Source organism: Ctenopharyngodon idella, chromosome 21, assembly GCF_019924925.1.
Source record: "Ctenopharyngodon idella isolate HZGC_01 chromosome 21, HZGC01, whole genome shotgun sequence".
NCBI classification, from domain to species: domain Eukaryota; kingdom Metazoa; phylum Chordata; class Actinopteri; order Cypriniformes; family Xenocyprididae; genus Ctenopharyngodon; species Ctenopharyngodon idella.
The window spans coordinates 13,803,762-13,822,747 of record NC_067240.1 but is presented as its reverse complement, the minus strand read 5'-3'; the positions used below and the strand labels follow the sequence as shown (position 1 = coordinate 13,822,747).

The 18,986-nt window shown below is 36.8% G+C and overlaps 2 protein-coding genes across 4 annotated transcripts in view; one reads left to right on the top strand and one right to left on the bottom strand.

Moving 5' to 3' along the window:
* The window catches only part of capn5b (calpain 5b), a 38,213-nt gene that overhangs the window by 7,017 nt on the left and 12,210 nt on the right, over positions 1-18,986 (bottom strand). For 2 of the 3 annotated variants that reach the window (XM_051877361.1, XM_051877363.1), the window contains exons 1-8: positions 11,878-17,038; positions 6,466-6,674; positions 6,169-6,361; positions 3,719-3,912; positions 2,373-2,450; positions 1,010-1,205; positions 787-909; positions 457-653 (exon numbers count right to left, since the gene is read on the bottom strand). In XM_051877361.1, the coding sequence (XP_051733321.1) occupies positions 457-653; positions 787-909; positions 1,010-1,205; positions 2,373-2,450; positions 3,719-3,912; positions 6,169-6,361; positions 6,466-6,674; positions 11,878-12,276 (1,589 nt within the window). In that variant the 5' untranslated portion in view covers positions 12,277-17,038. Of the gene's footprint in view, positions 1-456; positions 654-786; positions 910-1,009; positions 1,206-2,372; positions 2,451-3,718; positions 3,913-6,168; positions 6,362-6,465; positions 6,675-11,877; positions 17,039-18,986 lie in introns of those variants that run through there. The other variant, XM_051877362.1, reaches the window with a different exon arrangement.
* ompb (olfactory marker protein b) lies at positions 9,077-9,798 on the top strand. The gene has a single exon (XM_051877366.1). It carries the CDS (start codon positions 9,175-9,177, stop codon positions 9,640-9,642), a length of 468 nt encoding a protein of 155 aa, XP_051733326.1. The 5' UTR covers positions 9,077-9,174; the 3' UTR covers positions 9,643-9,798.

The window sequence follows — 18,986 nt, the reverse complement described above, 5'->3', positions numbered from 1 at the left end:
GTAATGATATGGTTTCTTGAATCTAAAATATTTTAGTCTGTGCTGTCTGTTAAATTCAGTTTTATTTAAATGTTGTTTATTTAATAAATTTGATTATCAAATAAACTTTATTTTAATTTTCAAAAAAAAAAATGTAATTTTGGTGTTTAAGTAAAATTCATGAAATTAATTAAAAGGTCTAATAATAATAATAATAAAAAAGAAGTCATTTTCGCTTTTTGGCCAAGTGCATCTCGAATTTTTGGTTTCGGGCCAGAATTTTAATTTTGGTGTATCACTAACTATAACAGAATATAAATAATAGTAAAATAACACTGCCAGGTACATGTCCTCTGTGTATTACATATTTCAACTGAAACTGTACATGAAAAGAAAAACAACAAGAATATGGCAAAGGGTTAAACAGGACAATACAGTGCAGGTTGATCTGATTTTTTTTCTGAAAAACTAATTTACTTGCAGTCTGAAGGCACATCAGTGAAGACTCTGAGCAGGAACTCTCCTTGTTGACCAGGGTCAAAGGTTGTAGGGATGATGATGTAACGCCCCTCCTTCAGCTCTTTCCTCAGAAACACGCAGCGAGAGTTGATGTAGATCGACCCTGCGACCTTCTGCTGAGCTGAGTGCATTCTGTATTTTCTGTTCAACTCCACCTGGTGGTTGGAAAGAGGCTTAATGAAGGCATCTTTGGCTTTAGTTTCTTATGCTATATGACAGGCAGATGTGATGGGCTGAAATGAAATAAAGATATTTATGTGATATTTATGTGTGCATATAATTCTGTACCCTATGGATGTCAAATCCAATGGCTAGGTTCTCGCCTTTGCCCTCCTTGGGAGTAGCTCTGCGTTCCTTTTGCTGCAGGCAGATCAGCACCTCGTCTTCTATTTTTCTTACATCAAAAACATACTGTGGGCAGAAACATGCTTTCCAATGAAGCCTGCAAGCTTTAAATGCCTCCAAGACAAGAACAACATTTTACAAGGCACATGCACACAGGCACACTGACCTGTGGGTTTTGAAGAAAAGTGGCTTTATGGTTAATGCAGCCTCCGGCACGGTTGCGGAGCGGGTCGTCTCGGTGGATCCAGGAGCCTCTCATCACCTCCTCCTCCCAAGTCTTATGAATGCTCAAGTAGGATGTGTTTATTAGTCGACACAGGATCAGGTCGGTGAAGTAGTGACAGAAATCCTCAAAGTTCATCCTGGTGACGCAGTTTATAGCCAGCAAGGGAAGTGAAGTTTGATAACTGGACAATTTAGGTGTTTATCAGATGCAGTGGTGTACAACAGTCCTAAACCTGGGATTCTAGAGATTTCTTTTTTCTTTTTTTCTTTTTTTAAACCTGATTTTAAAGCAAAAGGGCAATAGGGGAACATATCAGATACTAAGATATTCTAAAAATTTATACTGAATGTTCATTAGCTCTACTTTTACTCAAAAAATAACAACAAAAACAACAAAAAAAAAAACCAACAACACTTTAACCCTTAATGGCAAGTATTTACAAAAAGATTAAATTTGTTAAGATTAGTCAATGCTTTAGATATCATGATCTACCAGTGAGAATTTTATTTTATTTTTTTACAGCATTTACTGTATTAATCTAGGTTTATGTTAATTTCTACATCATTATAAGGTGTTTATGTGTTCAAATTAACATTAATGTATTATGAACAAACAGGAATTAACAATAATACATTTCTTAATTGATATTAACCTAGATTAATTAATGCTATAAAAAGGAGTAACAATGAAAATCATATATATATTTATTAATAAATTAATAGATTAATAAATGCTTAAAAAAATTGTTTATTGTTAGTACATGACACCTAATGGAGTAACAAATGTTAATGAGTTTAACTGAAGTGTAAAGTGTTAGATATAATATAATATAATATAATATAATATAATATAATAAATAATTAACAATAGTATATTTATAAGTAAATTAACAGAGATCTAAATTAATAAATGCTGTAAAAAAATTATTCATTGTTAGTACATGATCCCTAATGGAGTAACAAATGTTAATGAGATTAACCTTATTGTGAAATGTTAAATAATATAATATAATATAATATGAATAAACAATGAACAATAATTATTATTTATAAATTAACATTAACCTAGATTTAGAAATGTAAATGTAAAAATCGTTGTTCATTATTTGTTCATGACACCTAATGCTAATTTAGATTGGTTACTGCAATGTGTTACAATATAAATTACAATGAAAAAAAAAAAGTTAAATCATAAAAATGCAAAATAGAAACATTTTCACTAGTTGTCTCAGACTTTTGGAACCCATCTGATCAGAGACAGTGATCTAGACTGATCTAGAAAGTAAGATCAGAGCAAGCCTCACCAAAACTCTCCATCATCCTGAACAGTGACGCCCAGTTTCTCTCTCTCACTCTTGCTCACTTTCTTCCACTCCTCTGAGCTACAAAACAGACCAGTGATTACTCGGCGTATACCAGACTGTGAGAAATAAACACACACACACACAACAGCACTATATACACTGAGGACAGCCTGTGTCCATAACCATCAACTAAGATTTTCTAGGATGCTGTGAAAGAAATATAGCACTTCACCAAGTATGGTATTTCTAATCAAGCCCTGAATAAATAATTCATCAATCAGAAATATTAAGAAAGATTGCTTTCACCTCAATAAGATTCTTCTGGCTAGCCAGTAAATAATTCAGAGGCCAATATAAGGCTGCCTGTTGTAGCACTTGAACAAAGAGTGATTAGAAGGACTGTCAAGATTTTCTTCTCCCCAATTACACAGCCCCATTTTAATAATATGCTCTTCCCTGCAGTGGTAGATATTTAGGGTAGGTGTCATCAAACAAGAGACAACACAGTTATTTAAATGAAAGGAGGTGGATGTCTAAACACCCTCAGACCTCTGTGTTTCAATCACAGCAGCTTTCTATTTTATACCATCCTGCCTTGCTTGATTTCTCAATTTCACACCAGCCAGCGATAAGAATAGACACTTCGGCTGTGTGTTATTTATAATGAAATCATCTCAAGAGGAGGGAGAGAAATGGTTTTCCCTAGTCTCTGAGGATGTATAGCACAACACTGCAAAAAGCGTCAAGAAGGCAAAAAGACAAATCATTTCTGTATATGCTTGCACTCTGTTTTTGTAGAAATTATATTGACTGTTTGGAAGATGTGTAAGAAGAGTCTGATTACAATGATCATATAGCAAGTGCTCTGGCACATTCTCACTTCTTTGGCGCTCATGTGGGAAATTTGGGTTTGAGTCTGGCTTGCAACTTATTTCCTTTATCTGCCAACATTTCCTGTCATAAAAATGGCAAAAAAGGGGAAAAAAGCTGATTATTGTTGACACCATACACCAGGGATTCCCAAACTTTTTGTCAGCCTTGACCTAAAATATTTACTTGAAGTACCCACTGAGATTTTAAGTTAATATTTCAATAATTTAACAGTACATTTGCATGTTCCTGGAATCACGGTTCTCTGATGTTGTTTAATGGTCACATGAAACGCAGGTAAACAAATAAAAAAATTTAATTTTTTAATTAATAAATGAATCAATTAATCAATCAATTATTAGCTTTTCGTAAATTCACAAACCCCCAAAGGTTTGGCGAACCACAGTTTGGGAAACCTGCTATACGCTATGCTCTAGATACTATACGACCTCCAATCCAGGAGGGGGCAGTCTCACCTGTCGCTCCAGGGTCCACTCCATTCCTTCTCGCCCCAAGGGTTCCTCATGCGGATCATGTGTAGCTTTTCTGACTTGAAAAATGCCAGCAGGCCATGTCCCAGGCGAACCTTGCGAACATCGGTCACTGCATAGGCGTGGCCTTTCACTAACCCACAGTCCAGTCTTGCCTCCATGTCCTCTACTGTGGTTGCCTGGACACCGAAGGTCAAATTTCAGTTAGTTTGCTAAACACCTGACATTTTAAAGTCTATCTAAAAGCATAATCATCTTTATCCCTGATTAGAATGCAAGCACAAGCACTGTCTGGGAATTATCGATTATAAAAACATGGACCGTTATTTCATGGTACAGTGAAATATAGTGATGTTAATCAGTAGGAGACAAGCCACGCCCATTTATCACACTCCAATGAGCAGAGGGCTTGCTGTGCCAATGAAGCTGACAATATGCATAGGCGTGTAAGCTCTATGTGATATGAATAATTGTGCTGACATAATCGAGGTTGGAAGGACGGAGTGTGAGAGAGATAGTGACTAAACTTGTACAACTTTACAGTGCGACCATTTTAGTCCCATTTGCGATTGAAAATTACTGCGTGCGACTGTAAAAAAAAAAAAAAGTATTTAGGAGCACCAGTGCGACTGACCCGATCAGGCCCGATTCTAGGGGGTGCTAGAGGGTGCACTGCAAAACAGGCCAAACAGATTTTGCAAACGTGCTAGTCCGTATTTGTGTTTCCAGTCTGGAGAGTGTGGAGAGAGAGAACGTATTGTTGCAGCGTTGTGCAATGTAGCCAATCACTGATGACTTCTTGAACCCAATGGCCAATCAGAGGCGTTTAATTTACACTGTTCAAAACACTGGGGTTTGTACAGTGCTGAGTTATGCAAGCTTGCGAATCCTCTTATTAACAAAGTAAAGACACAATGTAAATAAGAGATTCATTGTGCAGTATAGACAACTTCATTAATTATAACGGAAGTTTGTAAGATTGCAATGAACCGACAGCTTTTTAATGATTATAAAGGGAGTTGCAAATGTAATATTGCTTTTATACAACAATATAATAAACATTAAGTTAATATTAAGTGACTACTTACATTTTAGGAACAGTGTTGTCAGATTTTGCTCTATTTCGTTAATGAAAATAGTGAAACAAAATCACAGCTGAACCGCTGCACATCTCCGAGTAAACACAGTCGTTTCGTTTATGAATGAATCTGTGTTCAAACGAATCTAGTGAGTCAATGATTCAATGACCCAATCATATACATAGGTCATATATAGACAGTCGCTTGCTTTGTTCCTGAATGAATCAGCTGTTTGAATGAATCGATTGAATGAATGATTCAGTGACAAAGACAGTGAATTGTCGCCCCCTACTGGCGGCTTTAGTTTCATTTTTAAAGTATTTCAGTTATTTAATATTTTCTTATTTCTATATTCAAAACTTTATATTTAAAACATTAATCTCATAACATAGTTATCATGAATTTAAATGCATTCATGTCACTTCTGAGCCTCATTAAACAGTCTGACTCTGTAAATATACCTAAATGCCACCTTTTTGTTCTTATGGCCACCCCTGCAATGCAAAGATGAATTTTGAATTTAATAAAGTTAGAAAAAATGTCTTTACAATGCTAAAAAAAAAAAAAAAAAAAAAAATTCCCTGGGAAGTCATTCTATGGAGTTAAATATCGCCTCATAATGGGAAGGTTAATTTCTGTCATTGCTCAGAAGGTGCTACTAAAAACAAATGTAAGCGTAGAGCCCTGATAGGACTATGTTGTGTATCTAATGGAGCATTTTTATGTAAATGCAAACAGTGTCATTTTCTCCTGCACATTTGAACAAAAGCCCTGAAGTTAAAGTGAAACTTGATAAAGTTGCTTGTTATGAACCCCAGACAATCTGCTTAAATTACAGACCTGTCTGGTATATCAGATAATGCTGTTCAAATGGACTCCTAAATGTTGCTTAAAACACAATGAAGTTCTCTTAGTGGACTGAAGTATTGAGAGGCATTTCAGCTATGAAGATAAAGTTCTTTTTTTTCCACGGATGAAAGGCTTCACACACCATTGCTAAGCAAGTCACACACAATCAAAGATTGCTTTGAGCCTGGAAAGTACACTTTTATGAAAAAAAATAAATGAGAGCAGAAAAAATTATGGATGGCTGGATTAATAGATGGATCAGACTGTCTGAATACAAATGGGAGACACATGAGACACAATAACATGCACAAAATGTGCTCTGGGCTTCCACAATGTATTAACATGGGAATAAATATAATAATAAGATTAAATTAAAATATACAAAATAATAATAATAATAAATAAAATACAGTAAAATAAAAAACTAAACTAAACTAAAATAATAAAATAAAGCTATAGTCAGACTTGTGCATATTATATTGTAAGTTTGCATTATGTCTTTCTCACCCTGATAGAGCAGCTGATAAGGCCATCTCGATTATGGACCTTGAGCACTCTTTCAAAGAGCTGGTTTCTGGCGACTTCATCCTGAGCAAACTGGCCCTCCAGAAGGTCCATAGGTTCCGACACTCCGCCAGTGAAGTCCACCAGGGCATCAGCCGTGTTCCCACCATCCAATGCTTCATAGCAACCATAAACTCTTGATTGGTATAGAGAAAAAACTTAGCATCACTGTCACTCATCACACTTTAATGTTAATCTCTGTACAGATATTTTAATTTTTCTGCTGCCTGAACTGCTTACTTGGCATAGGCTTTTTCCACAAGGGCACTCCAGAATTCATTGCTATCATTTGAATGGCAGTACACCAGCTGGTTGTCCACTGTAGGGAGACGGTCATCGATCACCACGTCCATCCATTCCCCAAACCGCCAGAAGCGGAAGTGGAAAATTCCTGCATAAGAGTCCTCCTTCTCTGGATCCCATTCCTGCTCCTTCCAGTCTGGAATAACCTAGAGAGACACAGAAGTGTCATGTACGGTTTACCAAAAGTGGTGACAAATCAGACAACCTATTCAGTGTAATTAGGGCCTGAGCACCGGTGGTGTGTGGACCCTATTGTAATTGCTCAGTCAATAATTATTCTTCTCTGAAATGAATCACATTTTTGAGAGCCTAAACATGCTCGAAAACTCATGAAACTCTGAAACGCGTCAGAAGTGGTGAAAATTTATTTCAGATATGGGTTTCTGAATTAGGTGTGGCAAAATGGCTCGATAGCGCCACCTACAAAATTTCAATTAAGCGCCTTTCACGCTACATTTCACGTACAAGTATGAAATTCGGTAGACACATGTAACAGCCCAATACCTACAAAAAAGTCCTTGGGTGCAAAATCTGAAAACCCAACAGGAAGTGAGATATTTTGAATTTTCTCTGCAAAATTTTTGCAGTTTTTGCCATTTCCAGACGTTGTACTTTAACAAACTCCTCCTAGAGCTTTAATCAAAAAAACGTCATATTTGGTCAGTCTAATCTTAAGGCCTTAGCAATGTTAAATTGTGAAGGTCTTGAGTTTTCAATGAAGGGTGTGTCTGTGGCGGCCTGACAAAGTCTGATGTTTTGCTATGAAAGAGGAAGCTGTTGTAACTCAGGCATACAGTGTCCGATCTGCCTCAAACTTCCCACGTCTGATAAGAGTCCTGGCCTGAACACATCTCTTTGCCAATATTTAGTTAGTCATAGCGCCACCTGCTGGCAACAGGAAATGGCATGCTTTGCACTGTAATTCACTCCCAGAAACACATTTGTATATGCCATGAAGTACCAAACATGCTAGAAACATGTTAAATCATGCAACACTTGGCTAATTGCTTATGTATGTGATTAACGCCAAGAAACAGGAAGTTGTTGTAACTCAGGCATACAATGTTCGATCTGCTCCAAACTTCTCATGTTTGATAATAGTCCTGGCCTGAAGACATCTACTGGGCAATATTTAGTAATAGTCAAAGCGCCACCTGCTGGCAGCAGGAACTGTGGTGCATCAAAATGACTTTGCCATATTTCTCCTCTATTTCTCCTCTATTTATAAATGAATATCGTCCACTGTTCAGTTTTCCTAAGGCCACCGGGTGCGAGGGCCCTTTCATCGCTGCTTGCAGCTATAATTTTAGTTATATTTATAAACTATTATAGTATTTATTAATATTTTAAATTAGCTTTTATTTTTATATTTACAGTTTTCATTTAAAATTTTTTAAGTCTTAGTAAATTTTTATTTGCTTTTGTCATTTTTATTATTTTTTAAGTTTTTTTTTCCAGTTCATTTTTATAAATTTTAGTTCAACTTATTTATTTTTTTTTACAGTTAATTGCCAAGATGACGTTTCTAATTTTTGTGTATGTTTAAGTTATATTTATTTCAATTAATGAAAAACTATTAGACACAACTCTTGCTTTTACAAAAAAAAAAAAAAAAAAGCTCTTGGTTCTTGAATTAATCAAATTAAAAGTTTTTGAGCTCTAACCAAGCGTTCTGACATAGAAGCTGGAAGCGCTGGACATAAACAACGTATGAGAATGACACAGAAGAGAAGATATTGTTGAATAAAGTCATTTTTGTTTTGTTTTTGCGCACAAAAGGTATTCTTGTTGCTTCATAACATTAAGGTTGAACCACTGTAGTCACGTCGACTGCTTTAACAATGTCTTTAGTACCTTTCTGGACCTTGAAAGTGCTTTTTATGATTATATTGCTGTCTATGGATGAGTCATATACCTCTCGGATTTCATCAAAAATATCTTAATTTGTGTTCTGAAGATGAACAAAGGTCTTACAGGTGTGGAATGACATGAGAGTAAGTAATAAATGACAGAAATTTCATTTTTGGTGAACTAACCCCTTAACAATTTAAATGTTCACATAAATACAGGCAGATACAGGTAAAAAAAGCAACATTTTCCTGAAAGTTAAAGCCTGTTGTGGGTAGGACACCCGGGTGATTTGGAGACTGTATAGCAGAACTACGTCTCTTTCATCCTGAGCGAGTCCTCTGGGACAGTACAGAGATTAGATTTCAAGTACACCTTTGTGGTAATTGTTCCAAGAGGAGCAGGTCCATTATCTGGACACATTGTGATACTGACTGCAGGTGACGCGCTGACCGACCGTTCTGTTTACCTCTAACAGAATCAGCTCCTGTTCCAGGTAAACTTTATGGACAGGTGAATGTGAAACAAACACACATGTAGCAAACACAGATGTCTCAAATTCCCTCTTGAACCTAGCATTGCAGTTGCCGGGAGCAACAAACATCTAAACAAAAACTCCGCTGTGAAATAAGTTGGTTTCAGAGCGCAAAGGCTCATTGTGGCACTTACACCTCTCAGAAGACATCCGCAAAGAGCAGAGTAGGTCACACGGTGGATAACAAGCCTAAATCGGCAAGAAAAAGAAAAAACAATAAGAAAAACTTTGCAGTCAGGTTTCAGAGCATCTTCACTAGGAACATGTCTCTTGAGTTGACATTCAACCCTGACATACAGCTGACAGAGATGATGCGTCTGCGCGCACAGTCTCTACAGCAGCGGGGCCAGAAAGGCCAGGAAGGAGAGCGTCTACTGAGGCCCAGCGAGCACGTCTACCGTCTGGACTTCTCCGAACAGGCCCTGCATTTCACCCGCTGGAACATCCGCATCCCTACCCCTGGCCGCCTCAACATCATTGCCACCTCCCAGCTCTGGACACCCGACCTCACCCATCTCATGACCCGCCAGCTCCTCGAACCGACAGGGCTCTTCTGGAAAAGCGCAGATGACGATGTCATCCAATGCTACGAGGCTGATGCCCAGGAGTTTGGCGAGAGGATAGCCGAGCTGGCCAAGGTCCGCAAGGTGATGTATTTTCTGTTCGCCTTTGAAGATGGCTTGACTCCGGAGAGCATCGAGTGCTCCATTGAATTCCAGACCTCCGAGTGAGAAGGGTACGACGGCTTTTGTTCAGTCTGCTTAACCTAGATTTAGTACTTTAAGTAATTAGACCATAAAATTATGTTCCTGTTATGACCAGGTCTTGAACATTTTATGCAATTTGATGAGCTGTATCTGTCTGATTGTTCATATTTAGCTGTTTTGTGATTGTGATGAGACTGTAATGGAGTTAACCCACTATAAATCACACTAATAATTCAAGAAAATCTAAATTATTCATGAATAAAAGCAAAACTTGTGCTTTTAGTAGTCGTAGTCATTAATCCTTTGAATCATTGATGCAAATATCTTTACTGGGTTGTGATGGCAGGGCCCTTGAGCAGTGGTTCTCAATCTTTTTTTGACTCTAAAGGCGCCCCAGTGTCCACAACAATATTCGAAAGCCACATGACACAGTTGTTCATGATTTTCTGGATAAGGATTAAGGATAAGAATGGAAAAAAATGACTCAATTTCTACCCCATAAAATATTTTTGAACTTGGCATAAAAAAAAAATATATTGCTCATGGAGTTACAAGATTTTATTCATTTACAAGACAGATTTAGAAATGACACTTTTAGAATGAGTATACCTCATAACCAGTTTTTTTCTAGACTGTAAGAATTCTGGTTCTTCAAAAAAAAGTTGAGGGTGTGAATTACTTTTTTGTTGTTTTGGTTTATTTGAATGCTTGTTTTGTCTTGTTTTAAATGATTTTAAGTCATCTTGAGGCGGCCTTGGAAGTGTGCTGGATCCCCCTGGTTGTGAACCACTGCCCTTGAGTATGTATCTGTGCTGAGTGCATGTGATTGGGTGGGATAAAAGGTTGCTGCAAAGACACAGGGTATAGATAGTAGCACACACACCCTCATTTATCAATGCCCGACCCTGTCAGGAAAACAAATGGCAGAACGGGGGAGAGGAGTCACATGGGAAAGCCCTATAAGTCATCTCCTTCATGGTGATGTGTGTTTCTAGGGGGGAGGAAATGTTTCCCCAGGCAGGGGAAAACACCTCACACCCTGGGGAGGATGCAGGGAGACTAAAGATTAACATTAATGACTAAATAACAGCTCAGAAAATGATAGCACTCTTTAGCTGTCTACCACCACCAAAGCTACAAACAGAAACTGAAATACAGTTACAGTAGTACCAACTGGGAGTACAAGGTTTGTGTGTGTGTGTGTGTGTGTGTGTGTGTGTGTGTACGTACATTCATGAAGCCACAGATGAGCAGATCTCTTCCCTGTTTAACCATCATCAGGTAACGGTTCCTAATAGAGCAACAGCTCCTATGGCAGCCTGCCACTTACAGCTGCTAATAGAGCTCAGAAAGACTGTTTTGCTCATCCTCTGAGCTTAACACACTCAATACATTAGATAACATATAGATATTCTGACAGAATATGCAGGTTTTAATCCTAAAGGGAGACTTCTGCAGGCATACAGTATCAAGGGAAGAATACATGTATTTTTTTTTGTTTTTTTTTTGTGCTTGCTGAGCAAAACCTATGCCTATTAGGCAACCCATTCAGCCACAAATGATGTGAAACATCAAGGCAAAAAAACAAAAACAAACTAACAATTAACAATGTATATAAAATGTAAAGAATCTATATATTATAAAATATATTGATAAACAATGAAATATATATGGTTAAATATAATTCAAATGAATATCAAGGGAAATGTGAATCAAAACTCTAAATATCATTATTGCATTTTATTCAAAATTCATATATAAATTCATCAAAATACATTTGTATATGTAATACATTTGATTATTAAATTGACTGACATATATGATAATAAATTTAGGTTGCCAAGCAAACATAATAAAATAAATTACATTACATTACAATTACATACATAATTTTTTATAACTTATTTAAATAATGAAATATATGATCCAATAATATATAATAATGTTTTTATATTATTATATATTCTAAAAATATATATTAAATGGCCACCATATTCAAGGATGCTCACTTGATTAATCAGTGCTCAGTATTTCAACACAAGTCTTCTCACAGTTATACTTCCATACTGAAAATAATGGACTCCATTTTAAATTCTCTTCCTTCATTTAGCTCTGATTCAAGAAATATCTAACCTTTTCCCAAATATTTTGTTATCTCTGGGTTGTTTTTATCCATCTGCGTGGGAGCAGTGTCGCATCTCAGAGGGAACATTACATATATACAGGATATACACATGTTTACACACTCCACTAACTTACTTTCTGCCACAGAGACTCTCGGGAAGCCAAGCTGGTGCAGGCCGCCACAAACCAGCAGTTTCCCAGCTGCCCTTGGTGCAGATCATGGGCACTGATCCCATCCACAAACAAGTGAGGATCATCACACAGCTCCTGATGGAGAAACAGACACAAAGAGAGAGATGTATAAGTGTGAAATTGGTGAGAGAAAAAAAATAAATAAATAAAAAAAGCAAAAAGCATAGTGTGAATAACAAACATGGACCCAGGGTAAACAAAGATATATTTTAAAGAAGGACTGCAAAGACCATGTCCAAAAATATTGTACTTTGTCCAAAAAATAGAGTACATTTTGTTTTTATTATGATTAATGAGAAGAGGGGAAAACACAAAAAGTACTTGAAAAAGTGTTGGAAACATAAGCAGGGCACAGGCTCTTTAATTAATTTAATAATAGTTATGAATGTAGATGAAGTAGTGCAGTGCTGAAAGCGGTAATAAATCAAAAGACTCTCCTTTGCTCTGAAATCATCTAGCACACCTCTGCACCAGACTCGTCACAACCACAGGGACACAAAGCCCAGAAACAACAAGGAAGAAGTGAGATTTGAAGTGACCTAAAAGTAAAGGTCTGCATCCCTTTAAACAGCTGACATATACTGGGCACAGTGACAGCAGCTGAGGGGAATGTAGCAACTCACAGGCTATAGCTCATTTTGCCTCTGTGTTGACGTTCTCTCAGAGGAGCCGCCACAAATGAGCCCTGGTAAAAGACTAAATGCTTTAATAAGCACCTAACAAACCTGTAATGCCTTTTAAAAGCTTAGGGGTGATTCTTCTGATGATAACTTGTGCAGAAAAAGTCACAAAAATATTATTTCAGATGGGTGGATGGATGGATGGATGGAATCCCTTGGTACTATTGCTAGCCTCTCCGAAAATTACCTACTCTTCCTTTAAGCAATATTACACAAGTAACGAGCGCAATATCACACGAGTGCTGTTTTTGTCCCAAATAGCACAAATGCAAATGTAATTGATTTTATACATTCAATAATATAAACTTTCTGGTGTAAGTTTAAGGCAATGTTTGATCAACAGGTAAGTATGTTGAGCCAAAACATTTAAAGAGAAGTAATTTCTTGACAATTAAAAGTGTTATATAGCCCACTGAATCATTCTCAGACTTAATGCTGACAACAATGGAAGCACTTGGGAGAGAACTGTCAGGAGACTTATTTCTTAGCACAAAAGAGGACAGTGAGACAAGGATTACCAAATCATTGTTTTAAGTGTGAAAATATAGCAAAAGTAACACAGAAATTCAAAAACAATGGACTTGTGACAAGGCCCCTGAAATAATCAGGCCTTCATTTTACGCTTTTATTTAGTGATGAGGGATTTTTTTGCTAGACAAAGAGCAGGAGAAATACCAAGTGAGTGTCTCAGAGCCAGCAAAAGCTATGAAAAGAGTGGCTGTTTATCTCACAGAGTAGGATGCAGCCTGAAAAAATGACATGTATGGTTGTTGTTCTCACTGGAACTACCTACTGTAGCCAAATCACAATAAAGTCAGTTAGCCATTTCCAATGCCCATATTTACAAAATATAGATTCTGGGAATCAATACTCTGGTCTCATGAGACCAAATCAATCATTTTGGATCTAACAGCATCCAAAATGTTATGGTGTTGCTAGAGGAGGAGTACAGTGACAAGTGCCTGGATCCCACAGTAAAGTTCAGTGGTAGTAAAGCTCTTATAAAGGGATGTATGAGTGCTGAAGGTGTGAGGAAGTTGTGCTTTATCAATGCTGTCATGAATTCCCACACCACTGTGTAATTTAATACACAAACTTGAAACAGAAGATGTTACCCTTTCCTCATTCCCTGCATTGTTGGGCATTTTTTCAACATGACAATGAGGATATGCATTCTCCCAAGGTGAAAAACCTTCTGTGAACATGTATTGCACTCAATTTTAACACTCTTGAGCACCTGTGGGAGATTCTGTTCTGTAGAGACGAGTTGAGCAACACTCCCCATTAAAGGCATTTAAGGAGCTCATCATCCAGGAGTTAAACAGGAGATGTGACAATTTGTCATGAACTTGTACACTCCATGCCAAGAAGGGTCAGAGAAATATATTCAAAATTATGGAGGGCATACTAAGTACTAGAATATTATACATTTGTTGAATTAAATCTAGGGTGTACTCATTTCTGCAATCCTTAATTTAAACAAAATTGGCTAATTTGAACTTATTTTATGACTATTAATGACATATATTTCTCAGTTTTTATTATGTTTAATACATTTTAGTTTTGCCATCTGTCCATGAATTGTATTAGTGATCATAAAGAAAATACATATTTTGTATTTGTTCAGAGGGAGAGTACTCATTTATGCCGTGCAATGTATTTTAGACACCACATTGTCTGTTTTTGCTCAATTTTGCCAAGGAAAATATTACCTACAAAGCCACAGCAGAACTGTAGTATGTCTCTAAACAACACACAGTGGTGTTTAGTTTTGATTTTGAATGAATCCACGTTTTGAATGAACTGGGTGAACCAATGATTCAATGGCCCATTCATAAAGAAACCATTTACTTAATTCCTGAATAAATCAGCCGTTTGAACTAATAGAATGAATGAATGACTCGATGACTTACTCATTAAGACATTTACTGTTTCCTTTGAATTCAGGCCATTGGAGCCTAAAGGTTTGCTTAATAAAGTTTATGTTGAACCAAATAAAATATTTATTTCTAAAGTTACTTTTTATAAAATCTATCTGATGCTTTTCTCATTTAACGCAATAATGACTTTAAAGATCTTTTGGGGGTAATTTCTCAGACAAATTGTGCGATTAATTTGTGATCAATTAGATAAATTCATCTGCACATCATGTAATTAATTTGATTTTAAATTTTAATTGCTTGACAGCCCTAATTAAAATATATTATCACTGAAAGTAATGCTGAAAATTAAGTAGGCCAGTTGTCCATTGTCAATAGTGAAGCACTGCTTACTCAGAGGTCACTTCTGAACCAAGCAGCTATATATGGGAAAACACAGCATATTGGAGTGTTAAAAGTAAAAAAAAAAACACAACAATAATGACAAAATGACCAATCATTTCGCTAGATAAAACCCTTATTCCTCGGCTGGGATCGTGGAGAGCGCTTTGAAGCTGCATTGAAACTGCAATTTTGACCTTCAACCCGTTGGTACCCGTTGAAGTCCACTATATGGAGAAAAATCCTGGAACGTTTTCTTCAAAAACCTTAATTTCTTTTAGACTGAAGAAAGAAAGACATGAACATCTTGGATGACATGGGGGTGAGTAAATTATCAGGAAATTTTAATTCTGGAGTGAACTAATCCTTTAAAAGGACTGGCTCAAAATAGTAATTTGTTCAGGAATCAGACTACACTGGTTGCGCTATATGTTTCTGATTTACTAAAAAGAACCAGGTCATAAGAGTCTTTTATTCGTAAATCAGACTATACCAATATATGATTCTGCTGAACTATAAAGCACCAGTTGATAAGAATCGTTTGTTCAGGAATCAGATTACACTGTTTGCAAATTCTGGTTGACGTGTGCTATATCTTAATAGAAAGAATTGCTTTCTTGCTAATATTTTTGCAGTACACATGTTTTTAAGGGGTAATTTCTTTTGGTCTTGAATTTTATGAATCAATAAGTTCAAATAAGAACAAAAAAATATCTACTAGTCGTCTCACACTTATTTTAAGAAATCCAGCGTTAGCGTCAGTTCTGGCAGGTCACGTCAGTCAAGCTCGCATCAGCTGACTCCCAGGTGACTCACGTCTACCTATAGGATACGACGCCTATCACAGCATCCATATATAAGCTCTTCAGTATTATCAGCAGCTATTGCATTCTCAGGAGCTAATTACCCTCCATCCCCAGCTCCTCCTCTCTTCAGTCAGGATTGGCCTTATGATTCCCCTGAATCAAACTAATTCTTGAAATATGTGTACATGTTAAATTATTGACATTAATTATATCTGCATAAGTTGGTTCTGTTCTGTTTACCCTAGGGGGGTTATTGCTGCTCTCCCTGCTTTTATCCATGCTAGGCTGCATGGATGCGCAGGGAGTTCCTGCCCAGAACAGAACCATACCGCCAATACAAACTCTATGCAATTATCAATCATATTTGACGATAGTGGTCCTGACAGTATTACTAAAAAAGTGTTTTTTTCCCAGTGGTCATGTCTTATCTCGCCTAAGGTAGCAATTGAGCCTGGATCCCCTGAAAATCCATATGAGCATGACACCCCTGCTGCTTCGGTTGGTCTGTGAAGGTATAAAATACATGTTCTCACAGTCCAAGTTTACTCACAACACCCATTTGTCTCTCACATTGGGCTATCTGAAATCATTTCCACAGCTCAGCAGGAGAGGACTCTCCTCGCTACCCAGCCGGCACACATCCAGCCCAGCACTCACACCAGCAACATTTCATTCTTTCAGCGCTGGGCTTCTCTCACCCCCTCAACAACTAGAGATGAGACATTTCATCATGCCCCCATGGAGTGTGAGAACGAAGTGCAATGATGTCATGAGGAAAAACACATACACACAGCACACGCTAGACACACGTCTCTATTTCATAGCCAAAAAACCCAGACGCGCGACACTGAAACTCTGTTTTTGTTTGTGGCCTGCATATAAAGCTTGATACAATCACAGTGCATGACTGATTTTCCATCAGTCCTTCTGATATTACCACTCTGTCATTCATTACAGAATGTTATTCGGTCAAAGTTTGACTCAGACAGGAATACAAATTCTTTTTGGTGCTGTTGTCCCTCTAAGAGCAATGCTAGGTCATTTTGGATTTCACTGATCTGATTAAATATCAATCCACCATAACTTGATTCATTGCTGCCTTCTCATTTCTGACAGTTCGTTAGGATTCTGAGTTTTGATCAACAAGTGAGCAGCAATGAATCTAACATTTATTTTAAACCTTCAAAAGTGCTCTGACTTCAGAATAATCAGTAAAACACTTGTCTAATAAATGTCTAACAAGGCTCTAAACCAAATGAGCTGTCTTGCTGGTTAGTCTCTACAAAGACAGCTATCTTCTAAGGCAGCATCCAAACTGAAATAAACAAAATATAATAAAACAAAATATAAAAATATAAGGCTGTTTACCTAGGCAGTACAAATACAACTGTTCACTCTGGCATTAGCATGTTGCTAAGCTAATGCCATCATAGGCTGAATAAATGCTTTTTTTCAGTATTATTATTATTATTTTTTTTTTTATTTTATATCCATTTTGGTTAGACAGATATTTTCATCAAGCTCATCCATATGTTAATACCAGTGGCATGCAGTGGTGTTCTGAAATGAGGAGGCAAAATCCTTACATTATTTATTTATTTATTTATAAATCAAATGTAAATTCATGTGCATTACTCTTAACGTTGTCACATTTTCCTTGTTAAATGAACATTACTTTACATTACATCAAAAAAGAAAAAAAAGAAAGAAAAAAAAACAAAAAAAACAAATACCATTCTATTTTGTATTTTTACATTAGCAAGTCAATCTCATCAAGCTAGTGTTTAAGCATCTTTACATTTATTCCAAAATAACAACTGAAGGCAGTAACAATTTAAACCATATTTTATTTGTGTATTGATGTTCAGCTGTTCTTTTTAATAGTCAACTATTTTCGGATCATCAGTCATGCTTGGTAAACACTGTCTGTCACAGACAAGAAGATTTATCTTTAATTTCACCAAGCTGACTGCACTAAAAGCCCCCGCAGTCATCTTGTTTTCAGGTCTTTTCAAGCTTAATTTTGATGTGACAGAGTGGTGATATCTAAGTGGCTGAGCTGTTTACTTAACTAATTGAAAAGTTTCCCATTGACACCATCATTTTGTTCATTCAGACTGACGCGCGGAACACTCACATAAACAAGAGGCGGGATTTATCGCACAAACCAATCATATCCAATCATAACCAATTTCATCCAGTCATAGCGCGATGGAGGCATTGCCTCCTCTCACGTGACTTTCCCCCATTCATTCTCAATTACCCCCACAAAACCCACCGCACGCTTTAGGGGGTCTATTGGTTTTCTATGAGGGGAAGGGAGGCACGAGAAACGCCAAGAGACTCCAGCTGTAACTTTACCTGCGGGTGTCGCTGTTGGACAGTGTTCCTTCAGAAATACGAGTGACTTACACACTTTTTAAAGGGTTAGTTCACCCCAAAATTAAAATTCTGTCATTAATTACTCACCCTCATGTCGTTCTACACCCGTGAGACCTTCGTTCATCTTCAGAACACAAATTAAGATATTTTTGATCAATGGCTCAGTGAGGCCTCCATTGACAGCAAGTTAATTTACACTTTCAGATGCCCAGAAAGGTTCTAAAGACATATTTAAAACAGTTCATGTGACTACGGTGGTTCAACCTTAATGTTATAAAGCGACGAGAATACTTTTTGTGTGCCAAAAAAAAAAAAAAAAAAAAACTTTATTCAACAATATCTAGTGATGGGTGATTTCAAAACACTGCTTCATGAAGCTTCAAAGCTTTATGAATCTTTTGTTTCGAATCAGTTGTTCGAAGTGCGAATCAAACTGCCAAAGTCACGTGAACCATTGAAATTTCGAAACACTTATGATGTAACGAAGCCTTGTTTATTGAAATCACGTGACTTTCACGCTCCAAACCACTGATTCGAAACAAGAAGATTCGTAAAGCTTCGAAGCTTCATGAAGCAGTGTTTTGAAATCGCCCATCACTAGATATTGTTGAATAAAGTCGTTATTTTGTTTTTTTTGGTGCACAAAAAGTATTCTCGTTGCTTCATAACATTAAGGTTGAACCACTGTAGTCACATGAACTGTTTTAAATATGTTTTTAGTACCTTTCTGGGCATCTGAAAGTGAAAATTAACTTGCTGTCAATGGAGGCCTCAATTCATCAAAAAATATCTTAATCTGTGTTCCAAAGATGAACGAAGGTCTTACGGGTGTGAAACGACATGACGGTGAACTAACCCATTAATGTCACATTTTGTAATATTTGCTTTGTTTTATTTTTGAAATATGGATTATTTTCTCATTC

Excerpts from the sequence above, each read along its gene's own strand:
- ompb (XM_051877366.1), top strand. The coding sequence starts at position 9,175 with ATGTCTCTTGAGTTGACATTCAACCCTGACATACAGCTGACAGAGATG.